General features: G+C 36.6%; 1 protein-coding gene across 4 annotated transcripts in view; it reads right to left on the bottom strand.

The window, feature by feature from the left end:
- EPHA6 (EPH receptor A6) overlaps positions 1 to 12,797 on the bottom strand; it is a 527,645-nt gene that overhangs the window by 115,576 nt on the left and 399,272 nt on the right. For all 4 annotated transcript variants that reach the window (XM_063348777.1, XM_063348795.1, XM_063348787.1 and 1 more), the window contains 2 exons: positions 9,828 to 9,953; positions 2,103 to 2,288 (listed from right to left, as the gene is read on the bottom strand). In XM_063348777.1, coding sequence (XP_063204847.1) covers positions 2,103 to 2,288; positions 9,828 to 9,953 — 312 coding nt within the window. The remainder of the gene's footprint in view (positions 1 to 2,102; positions 2,289 to 9,827; positions 9,954 to 12,797) is intronic.

A 12,797-nucleotide genomic window follows, 5' to 3' on the forward strand; every position in this document is an offset into this window, starting at 1 on the left:
CATCCTAAAGATAAACTGCCAGAAGGGAAGCATACCAGAGTGTGTGTGTCCATTGCTCAGCCTGCCTCCTAGCTTCTTCCCTGCAGCAGAGCAGTACTGCACAACTTCGTCCTTTACAGTTCATATAACTTGCACTTTCCACGCCTCAGGGTGAAATTTCTTGATAACTTACGTATTTTCTTCATTCTATATTTATTGCTGTATTTTTTTTTTGAACCTGCCTGACCCAAAAATATTTTCTTTCAAACATTCTCTACTTATTTTATATCTGAGAGAGATGCATATTTTTATAGGATAGTAACACCTATAATTTTTATATTACTTCTAAGCAAACATTCAAAAAATAATCATAAAGTTTGTTGACTCCTTCAGGAAAAGCAGAACTGCTAATGATGACTTCTTGACTTAAGGTTGTCTATGATCACTTTTCCTGTAGAACGGGAACAAATACTCTAATGTTGGAGCACTGATTTATCTGTTTATTTCTGTTTTCTTAATGCAATCTTCATTTCTCTCTAGACTGATGATGAGACATTACAGAAAGAAAATTTATAAATGTGGCAAAGATTAAACAATCATGCCATTGCCAAGTACATTATGCTGTACTCTGTGTGCACCATCTAATTGGATTTAAACAACGTTCATAAATCACAGCCATTAGCCTTCTTCAGAAATGAGACATACACTACTAGAGCGACCACATGGATCCTCGTCATACCTGTGATACTGGTTCATAACTGCCCATGATGGTGAAGATGGTGGAATTTAATTGCTGCTTTACTGCTCATTATGACACATGGAGCTAAATTCAATAAAGTTACTACATATTTACATCTCTGGACAAAGATCTCCAATGCTGCTCAGACAGCATCGACTTGTGTTCTTGTTTGTTGTCAACAGAGCAGTTACTAATGGGAGAGCAACGGAGGAGACAAAGCCACATCTTTCCAGGAGTTTGCAATGTAATGGATTCTGTTAGTCGTAACAAAACATTCCTAAATAATAATTAATTTATCCTTGCAATACTGTGCGAAGAAAAAAAAAAAAGATCTTTTTCATTTAGATTTCAATTTAGAACCACAGAGAGACAGATTTGAACAAGGCCATCCTGTAAACCTATTGAAATTCCATTCCAATGACATGACTTCAGGATCTATAATTTCCTCTTTGTTCTAGTATGTTGTGATTTCCAAACATAGCTTTTGATATGGTAATAAGGTGAAAACAGGAAATATTCATAATGTATTTATTGCATTTACTATGATAGTAAGAGAACATTTTTTTATACACACAACACGATCTTTAGAAAGAAGTAAGTACTGCAAAACAGCAAACGGCTTAGTTGAGGCAACGACTGATTTTGAGAAGATTATACTTTATGAGTTTATTAATTCATTACTGCAAAAAGATGGCATTAAAGAAATTACATGCATGTTAATAAGACTTCTACTTAATACTTAAATGATAACTAGATATTTCAGCATTTCAGAAAAGCCCATAACCCTGCTAAAAATGCTAGATTTCAGAGGCAAGGCTTATCTCTTGGCAGCTGCAATAGGTATAAGAAGTAAGACATTTCATAGATTATTCTGGAATTTTAGTGAATCATTTGCAAGCGTACAATAAGTTTGAAAGAGTTTACATTTTATTTCTTCAAAGTAGGAAACTGATCTCTTCTGGTACCAAAACCAGTAAAACGCAACCAAATAAAGAGTGAGTGCTTGTGGGAAAAGAAGACTACAGCTGCTACCTTATGCAATGATTTGACTTCACTTTCAACTCAGTTACATTTGTGGTTTTCTCTACTGTATTCCACTTGCCTATAAGCAAACTCTACAGTGCTATTTCATAAGAACCTGTAAAGACTTTATTTGAATGAGGAGGACTTTTATTAAAAAAGAAAAATAAAACATTTCTAATTGAAAAAAGATAGGTTATGATTTTCCTATTATGGTCCCAAACTCCGTGGTTTCTGCTGCACTTTATGGTTTGGGTAATTTCTGAGAATTTTAATCCTTATTGAATGTGGAAGTAATGCTTAATTTTGATACTAAATGACACAGAATGGGAAAAACAACAAAAAGCTATAAATAGTAACTTACTTTTTGTAACAACTCCTTCAAGGCGAATTATATTTGGGTGATCAAATTGTCCCATGATACTAGCCTCTCTCAGGAAATCTCTTCTCTGCCTGTCCACATAGCCACCTTTTAGAGTTTTAATTGCAACAGGTATCTCTCTTTTTCCGGGTGTCTTCAGACGTCCACTGCATACTTCTCCAAACTCACCTTAAACAGACAAAATATTGGTTAGATCATGCACAGTGCCCGAAGAACTACAGTACAGTTTGTATTGCTGAACTTAAACAAACACCTACTCTTTCAAAATAACCTTCAATAGCTGTCTTAAAGGCTGTCTTCTTTAATAGTCCAGAATTATTTGTAGTTATAAGTCAAATAAGAATGCAAAAATATTCAAGAAACTCAGACATCCCATAGAAGTGGACTGAGAAATAACAGATGTGATATTCAAGTTCCTGAGTTTCATCACATCCCAGAAAAGCAAAATATTCAGCATTACTTCACAACAAATAATCACCACACCATGTGTGCCGCACCATGAGATCACGGGGACTTGAACTTTCACTGCAACAGCCAAACCATCTGGCCTCCACAGCATGATTCATCTTGCTTTACTGACACTTTGAGACTGAACTTTGATATCAGTATGTTTGTGATATAACTGAGCATGCTATGAAGAAGGAATGCAATGACTTAGGTTTTAATTCTAATGATGACAAAGTATCTATCTAAAATATCTATTTATAGCAACATCTATCTATAGGGGTGTCACACACTGAGACCTATACGAATAGAAATGCTGTGAGAATATCAGAATACCTGACTGTCCTCCAACTGTAGAAAGAATTTAAAATGTATGTAATGCTATTATGCCCCAAAAAAGCACTTGTATATGATTTATTTAAATGGACTTCCATACCTACTTGAAGTTAATTACATATTTCACTGTTCAGACAGCCAAAGGCCAACAGTTTCAGCAAATCAAGACTGAGTTGTGTAACAAGAGGAATCTCAAAGTTTGCTTCACCTGATGTGTTCCTGTGTATGTAATGGACTTTGAAGAATGCATGTCTCCTTGCATTCCCTTTACACATATACTAATTAAGTTTGTATGGAAATCACAACTTTCCTTTGATCTTGAAGCCACTCACAAGTTATTTAAAGCCCCTAACAAATATACTTTAGATGCCTGCAGGTCAGTTTTCAATAGGTCATAATTCAGTAAATGAAAAACAATGTTCACAAAAATATTTCAAAGCACTTCTCAGTGCAGGGTACTTCCATAGCAAAACTAAATTCTCTACCCCAGTCATTTTGGAATTAGACCTGTTGAAAAAAAACCCTGAGTCACACACAGACATATATTTTGCCATAGGAAATAATTTGTTACCCTCTCCATTGAGTAGTGTCTCAATTAGTCTTCCTTCAACTTTAAGGACAGAACAAAAGAAAACAAAATAAGAGCACTCTATCTGTAACATTGCGTCTTCAGATAAGAAGCAAATTTAGAAGACTGAGGCCTTAAAGAAAGAAGCTTCACTTCAGAAAATTATAACTCCCTGATGTTACAGAATTAGAATGGATATTGTCATACAGCTTTTATTTTATTAGGTTCTGTTGCTTCCACTAAAATAAAGTTTTATTAGCCGATAAGATCCAGGAAGAGTGGAGGGATTAAAAAAAACCAACTTCATTGCTCATCTTTCACTTCAAAACAGAGACATCATCAAGTGCAAGAGTACAATTAACAGATGCTGAACATAACCTCCGAATAAATTAGCAGCTGCTTAAACAGCTAACAAAAGCCAAGTGTCCTAGGTCTTCTTTCTACCAGAAAAACCCCCATATTTTTTATTTCTACCTAATTTTTAAAAATAAATCAAAGCATGTGCTTCCCTGAAGATGCGTGCATATATGTGAAAACATGTCATCAGACTAACGCTCTGGGAATCTTTTGACAAAAGGGGAAGCTGGGTAGAGATTTTCCTGGATGATTTTGCCTCTTTAGCTCTTAGAAGGCTCAGGTCCTTAAAAGTTTGTTTACCTGACTACTGACACTGACAAAGTAGTAGCTAATTTGGACTTCTAAAGTTGTACCATAAAACAAAGTCATGAAACCTGAATGTTTTGAAGGAGACATGGTATATCAGTCTTCTATTCTGTGATACATCCAGCAGTGCTAGAAAGCAGGTCTAAAGCCGTGACCTTATCGCATCTTACAGGCTTTTCAAACTTAAATGCCTAAAATGAGAAAAAATTCCAATTTCTTTCTCTTGGCGAAACAGTGAAAAGCAAAAACACTAGACCCTTAATATCTAGATTTTTAAAGAGATTTCATGATCAATAAATCTTCAAAACTTCAAAATCTCATTTCTGAAAATAATTTGGAAAGCACAGGTTATAGAATAAATCATTTCACTCTTATAAGATTATACAAGAGTACTACAACTTCAGAATTTCAGAAATAATGGCATTCATACCTCAGGGACTGTAAAGGACTGTTCATCAAGTGTTTTGAAATGAATTAAACTGAAAGAGGCAAGTGAAGGACTTACAATCCCAAGATTTATTACCTATACAACATCCAAAGCAGGGGAAGGAACATCGTATCTTCTCCCTGACCTGTTTCTTTTCCCTTTTTTGGATGCATGATTTGTACAGGTAGAAAGAAATCTCACTCCCCTTGGATATTGGGACCGATAAACTGGTGAACATAAAGACTAACAGCAATTTTTTTTGTGATGTGATGTCAAACAGATGGTAAGTGATCATCAGCTCCCAGAACTGACAGTTAGTACATTTAGAAACCTAAGGTATGTGTAATAACTTCTAGTTCTGGTTTAGACTAGATGGAGATCAATGATATAATTTAAAGCATTGAACTATTTACGCTGAGAAAGAGTTTGACAGTATTTCATGCCAGAGTACTTTTTCTACACTTTTGTTCAGATAAAGAATTTTGAATGCTTTTAAAGTCAAAGGGGAATGTATTCAACAAAGGGGATTTTTAAAATCTAAGAATCTCATTGCTCGAGTTGGAAGATAAACAAGACAAATGTTGACCCTGCAGCAGTAAAGTTCATGACTGCATGTGTAATAAGTAGAAGCTAAGAACCAGATGTCAATGAAGTCGACATCTTTCCTTGCTCCAGGGAAGAAGGCTGGTGATAACTAGAGAAAAACATAGAGTTCATTGTCTGTTCAGTTTTAATAAAGTGTAAATAATCTCTGGTTTAATGATATAAACCCAAACACATCTTTCTGTATGTTATATAAAAAGAAGGTAATTGAGCAGTCTAGAAACTTACCCTGTGCAAATCACACATCCCTTGTATCATTCAGTCATAACATATGTGTTATTTAAAAAAGAAACAGGAATAGTCAGTCACTTGAAAGTTTGATATGCAGTCTGGTATTACTACACGGGATTGAAACAAATGTCTTGCAATGCAGACAGTTGCTGTTGATAGATCTGAAAGGTCACAGCACCAAATACAGCTCACCTCATTTTCCCCAGCTTTAGTCATTAGACCTTTGGGAGAACTGGCAGAAGATCTAGATTATAAAAAGAATATGTGTACTCTCTGTGAAAAATCAAAGAGTTGGCCTCTTCCTTGAGTTTCAACACTTAAACAAAGAAAATAAGAGGATAATTGTAACTTTTAAGACAGACTTGACAAAGTACCTCTGGGAATTCCTTCCATGAAAAGGTGCTGAAGCCATAAACCAAAGAGCAAGAAGCGATGGGGCAGAAACAAGTGTCATAGACAGGACAAAGTCAAGCAATATGGTAACATGTCAGTAGGTGCAGCAAGCTCAACATGAAGAGTGGCTGAAAGGGACCATCTGAAGAAAATCTATAGCAATGAATAGATGGCATATTGTGGGAATGGGCAAAAAGGCACCCAGTGGTCTTTGTAATGAATCAATGGGAGAGCTCATGGAATATTTAATGCTAGTGATAAAAAAACCTTGGCCAAGAGTCTTGAATCCAAGAATATACCCTATCAAATTAAACAACAGTAAAACTTTGTCATAAGTAGTGGATAAAATAAAAGGGAATGGACTAATCAATTTCACCATTTAAACTGTTACTATTGCTAGAATGTGAACTTCATTAATACCTGTTTATTTCATTGATGTTACCATGAGAAACATAAACTTACACTTACAAATAGGTTCTGTCGTGCTTTTGGTATTTTAATCTGCTTGCTATTAAGAATATTTGATCAAACTGCAACTTCCTTTTTGGTTCTAAACTGTTTCCCCTACTACCTTTACCCTCTAGTTTGAACCAAGATAAGAGCAGAAGTTATTTGAAGACTAACAAGAGAGACCATTAACAGCTATTAATCTGCATAATTTTTCATTCAATCAAAAGGCCTACAAAACAGTATTTTTCTTCTCAGATGAACCAGATGTAAGGTAGGAGATGACGGGAAGTGACTCAGGGGGAGTAACCTGACTACATACCCATCTTGAGTCCGGATTTATGTGCAGATATTGTTACTTTAATGCAGATCTCTTGCATGCAGATATTGTCACTTTAATCCAGTTCTCTTGTGTCTACACATAGAGTAAGTAAAGCATGAATAATTCAGAAAGGACTTTGCAAAGCCTGTATTTTACCTGCTTTATTTTCACGAGAGCACCAGAAGGAAGGATAGTAATTCAGAGAGTTTGCAGATGTACTGGAATACCAAAAGCATGCCAGAGGGGAAGACTGGGAGAGCTGAGATCAAAGTTTCAATTAACTGGCTCCGTAGAATATAGTGGCTGATTTCAGTAAATGACCACTAGAAGGACTTGAAAAGGATTTTGACAAGCGAGTGCATTAATTCATTTTTTCTCAAAGTAATCTCACGAGCTCAGCATCCTTTCCTAGCTTGTTACTGCTTTGTATTTGCTATTATCATCCATCTAATGATATGAACTTGCAAAAGGAATTTTTATTAAATCTACATACAACTGAATGTATGGACATATAGACTCCTTCTGATTTGATGGTATCATCCTCAGATAGTTGCAATAGATTACCCATCAGCATATAATATAGTGTACATTTCCAATTCACATCATCCGAGATGATAATTATTAAATACTTCAAAAGATAACCTGGGTACAAGGTTGGGCAGGATGAAAAAAGAAGCTAGAAAAAATACTTGCCTTGAGTGTCAAAGCCATCTGCACTGCAATTAGTGAACTGTCAAGAGCTTTTGGATATGACTTTTTCCATTGAAAAATTTGAAATTGCTTTCAGGAAAAGATCAGTTTCAAAAATTTCTTGACTGGAAATGCTAGGAAAAAAGTTTCAAATATTTGCAATATTCCACTTTGACATTTTCAAAATGAAACCTTTTATTTCTTGAATGGAAATAATTTTTGTTTTGAAAAATTAAAGTTACAGAAATTCAAAATTAAAATCATTGATCAAAATAAAATGTTCACGCAAAACAAATTCAAGAAATACATCTATTAATTCACTTAAAAGATTTTAATGTTACATTTTGAAAAAGATTTTAATTTTTTGTTTTGACTTAGATGAAAATTATTAACATCTTTTAAAAGTTATTCTATGATAAGAAATCCATTTTATGTAGGTTTGCAAAGTTTAATACAGAATCAGACAAAAGGCATAAAGAACGCTTTAGGACTGCTGTGAATTATAATGATATGTTACGTCCCCTAGCAGGTATCGAAGAACTCTGTGAGAATTTGTACTCTCCATGCCTCAGGCATGGTATTTAACTTGTATCTTGCCTGCATGGAAATGGGTTTAGATCGCATTGCAACCAGTTTGCAAGTCCTGCTAGGCAAATATCTTTGAATATGGCAGATTACCCGAGTAATTTTAGAAGATAAAAAATATAAAAATAAAATATGTCAAAGCAGGCGAAAATTCACTCCCGTGCATACAAGGGAGAGATAAACTGAGTAAAGAATTTTCATAAATGAATTAAGTTGAGAATAAGGACACAATTTTCAACTGAACTAAAATCAATAAACTCAGTCCTTGTCTGTCGTATTCAACTCCTTTGACATCAGCAGTTATACCAGTGCTTAACGTAGTTCAATATGCTTTATAATCTAAGACATCAATATCTGTAGTATGTCTGAAGAAAAGGAAGAAATAAAAGAAATCAGATAGAATGTTTTCTGCAGAAGTCAGCTCTCTGGGGGCTCTCTCAAGCTCATAATTCCAATGGTGCACAGTGCCAGCTACATATTATCTAGCTTAAGCAATTAGGTAAACTCTAAAGTACTCTAGCAATATGGACTGCAGCGTGAAAAACAATTTTCTCTCTTACTTCCAGGTCGATACTTTCTCTCCCCTGTTTGTTAACAGACCAGTTTTATTTCTGTTACATTATTTGCATCATATTTTCTAGTGCATAAAACACTTTTTAGCCATTGCTACCAGTGTAGTAAGGTATCATTAAATAGGAATCTCAAGTGAAATATACCTCTCCTTTCTTGAGCGACTAAGACATATGAAACAAAGATAAAAAGAAGAATCACAGTGCATTAGGTCTTCTGATAGTAATTTTCCTGACAATACTTGTTAGCATGAGTTCTTTGGAGGGCTCACTATAAGCAAATTAAAATATTTTTTCTTCCGCTGACCCCCTTCCACAATATGTAACTCTGATTTTTGCAGTCTGTTGTACTGTGCATTATTTTATTTTGTTCTTGATGGCATTAAAGTTAGAGAAAGTAAATAAGGTTAAAAAAACGCATTTGTATGTTGCCATTTACTTAGTAAGTAATAAAACAGTATTGCTAAAGAAAGCCCAGAATGGGTAGCTCAAAGATGGGCATTGGGGTATGGAACATACTAATTATAGCTACTGAAATAAAATTACAGTGAGGTGAATCCAAAACATCTGTGTAATTAGTATTATAAGTACCTTTAAGACAGCGATTTACAAAATCCAATCACTCTTAATATCTTAAGCACACAGAGAAATATCCCTATTGTGTAAACCGAAGACATAGCATTAATATCTTTCATAGGAGGAAACAAAATTTCAGACCTGGAATTAGAGCTCAGGATTCTGTTCCTACATTCACCAAAATTTCTGACACAGACTCTTATCTCTCCCACCTTCCCTTTCTGTTGGGGCTAAATCACCTTTTATGCTGTCTACACCTTCTCATCAGAGCTTCCTCTTCCCCCTCTCTGCCAATGATCTTTCTCCACACAACTACAGGAGTGCCTGTCCCAAGCCAGCCTCTCCTTTTCCCCCTTGTACTCCTCCTATTTCCTATTTGAGAATATTTTTTGCTCATTCTTCTATAGTCTAGATCTTACCTCTCCTCAGAAAGAGATTATGATCTAATCTCCGCCTCAGTGACAAGAGAATATGTGTCACCAACTATAACAAATGCTGAGTGACACAGTGTTTTGAGTACATTTGGAACAAAGCAAAAACCAACCAACCAACCAACCAAAACAACCCCAAAACCTATCCCACCCCCCAAATTGATAAAGCCTTAAAAAAGGTTTGGGACAAATCTATCACTTTAGAGAATCTGCCTGTAAAGAACTCTTTATTTGAATATAACTCTATTTGGAATATTAGCCAAATACAATATCTCATGTACACCACACCTGAGAACGAACTGGTGCTACCAGAGAAATATGCCCATGGTTTGTACTATACTTGACCACTTGCATTATTATGGTGACTCAAGAAAAGCAGCCTATCCATGTCTAAACATTTTTTAAATTGGATGTACTTTTACCTGCCCCAATAACTCTCTCAATACGAATTCTTGAAGGATCTATCTCCTTTGCAAACTCATGGACAGCAAGAGATGGGTCTTCATACGTGTCTGGATCGATATATGTTTTGACTCCCGGGAAACGTACTGCAAAAAAGAGAGAATACTAGGAATCAAGCATTCTTTTACATTAACGCATTGTAACAATAATGTTTTTTGTTTGTTTGTTGACTAGACAATTGAAAGGATTAGAAATAATATATTAAATCTTCCATATTTAAAGTTCCAGAACCCAATGGAAGAGGATAATGACCCAAAATTCTAATGCTTGCTACTGGTTTCACAGAAACGAACTGTAGAATGCATGAGTTGTCCCTATTTGCTGGCAGCACCAGGGCCTTCAAAGATTGACTGTGCACGGACTTAAGCATTTCCTCTTATCCTTCAAGTGGCTTTTTTAGGTGAGGCTTCTGAGACGTTGATGAGCTGGGTGTTACAAATCCATAGACAGAGAATAAGCCTCTGCCAACTCAACACTAGCAAAAGCATTCAAAAGTACTGGTTGAAACTGTGAGCAAGGTCCTGCTGGACCCTGCTCAAATCTCCTGCGATGTTCAGGGTGACTGAAAGCATGGATACTTCTTCAGCGTTGCTGCAGTGCATTGTTACGTCAAACAACCTTTCAGCTTGCAACGATAACTGAGAAACAGTGTTAGTGCAAAGAATGGAGGAAATAGGGGTATTAGGTTCTCTGAAAGCTATTTATACTTCTAGTTATTGTCATGTTTGCCAGCTACACAGGTCCCAGAGTTTATCCTGTCTCACAGGAGCAAATAGTCAAAGGCCTTCACAAAACTCAGTCTTTGGTATTCAACTGATAAGATAGTGTCAAACTCTTAATCAGTTTTGTCTCTGTCTCAGAGGTCTCTGTCCTGAGGTGTAGCATTTCAGGCAGGAAAATTAAGAGGACAATAAAGTTTTTGGAAACTTCTCCTTAGGAAAAAATAACAGCCCTAGCTAAGTTTTAATGAAAACGCTATTTTGTGTAAGATAAAGCACATTCTGGGTTTTTATTTACTTATTTTAAGCACTTCCTTTCCAAATGCTATTTAGTATTTTAGTCTGAAGAGGCTCCTTGGAGTCTCTGCATTTATCTCACATCCTTAAGGAATGCTTCAAGTACAGCTGGTAAATCTGGAAATTGCAGCAAGTCACGAGAGAAAATATGAGCTCTGAGCTGGTCACTTGAAAGGGTGTCTACAGAGACACCAAGTGAGGGCTCAAAGATACAGGAAAAGCAGATCCTGAAGTCTAACAGTGATTACTGCCAAAGCAGTTTATATTCCCCTTTGCTGCTCCTTGGGCAATGTAGGCAATCTGTCCTTTACTTTGAAAACAGTGCTTTCTAATTTGCTCCTTTCATTTACGGGTGGATGGCTGAACATTCCTTTTGCCAAACAGGTCCAGTCTTTGAGATCCTTTTCTCTGAGGATGCGTCCTGGAGGACTGTGCTGCTTTGTTCTGTTCTGATCAGCTTGAACAACCAGAGAGCCAGGTGCAAGACAAGAACAAAAATATCCAAATCCATTTACAAGGCTTTGATAATTTCTGTCTGCTTCCTTGGAGATGGCTGTGGCAATAGTGTGTTGGTGCCAGATTGCTTTGGCAGGCTCCAGCAACCCATCATTTTCTGGCATGGGTAGTATATCTCGTGTTCTTGAGTATGGCATGTCCAAGAACTTATGTTGTTTCTCTTGGACTATCTGGATGGGAAGTTTTTTAGGCTGCTGCGATGTGGTGATTAAGTTCTGGAAAACTTTCAATTCATTAACAGAAGTTGATGTAGATAAAGAGGAGGGTACTGCAGCTGGGTCCAGAGAATCTCTTCTAAAAGAATTAACTACCTCTCAGCCTTCTTCCTCTTATCATTTAGTAGCTGAGTCTAAAGCATCTCATTATCCCATAAGCCTAAATGCATTAGGGGAAGAACACATGTTGAGGATACATGAATGTGGCTGGGCTTCATTAAGTAGTGTGCAACAGCCATTTGGACCACTGCTGATAGAGTACACACACCATACAGAAATGGGGAGGACACTAGACATCATGGGATATCATAGTATCAGCAAGATCACGGACCCCTTCCTAACTCCCTTCCGAGAGTTTATTTCCTGAAATCTTCCTCTGACTCATGCTGAGCTCCCAAGGGAGAGAGAAAGGATGAAAAGGAGATCTTCTGCACACAACAGAAGCACATGATGCAAAACATGGACATGGCAAAGCTGGGAACTGGAGCAGGCGATGCTAACCAGTGTGAGTTTTGCAGCAGAGCTTTTTTTAAAACAGCTTCAGCCAGTCTAGGGGACGTCACCCCTATACCGATCCCAGCAGAGACTGTGCAGCCCCACATATTGTTTCAAGTTGAGATGCTGGAGACCAAATCTATAGTAGTCAGCAGTCAGATAAAGATTGCTGCTGTCATGAAGGAGGTACTTCTTATGGAGGCGCTGAGTGCTCAGTGTAAAGGAGGGAGTATTGTTGGCAATACAGTCCTAGCTCCTTGGGTAAATCACAGTAATTCCTCTTTCTCCTTGGTTCTATGGAGCACATACATGAGTAGAGACTTGCCCCCTCAAGTCTGATGTTGAGATAACTGCAAATGAATGAGAAGCCTCTGAGATGAAGCTTTATGTCAACATGAAATACAGTCATCATTTACCCTGGCCTGAAAGACACTGAGTGAGGTTTTTCTCAAATTCAGTCACGGTCTCACAGGCATATATCAAACTCTCCAGCAGGAAGGTTTTTGTCTTCTTTCCCTTCTGAACATATTTGTAAACAAATGACAAACAAATCTTCCTAGGAAGTATCCTTTATGGGAAAATGTGCCCTTTTCCTTGACAGAAAGAGCCACTTGGCTGGATATAGTGGTGTCACCTGAAAAAAGATTTTACTTCTGGTGACTTAATTTCTGTCTTGATCATAGTATTT

This window comes from Chroicocephalus ridibundus, chromosome 1 (genome assembly GCF_963924245.1).
Source record: "Chroicocephalus ridibundus chromosome 1, bChrRid1.1, whole genome shotgun sequence".
Taxonomy (NCBI): domain Eukaryota; kingdom Metazoa; phylum Chordata; class Aves; order Charadriiformes; family Laridae; genus Chroicocephalus; species Chroicocephalus ridibundus.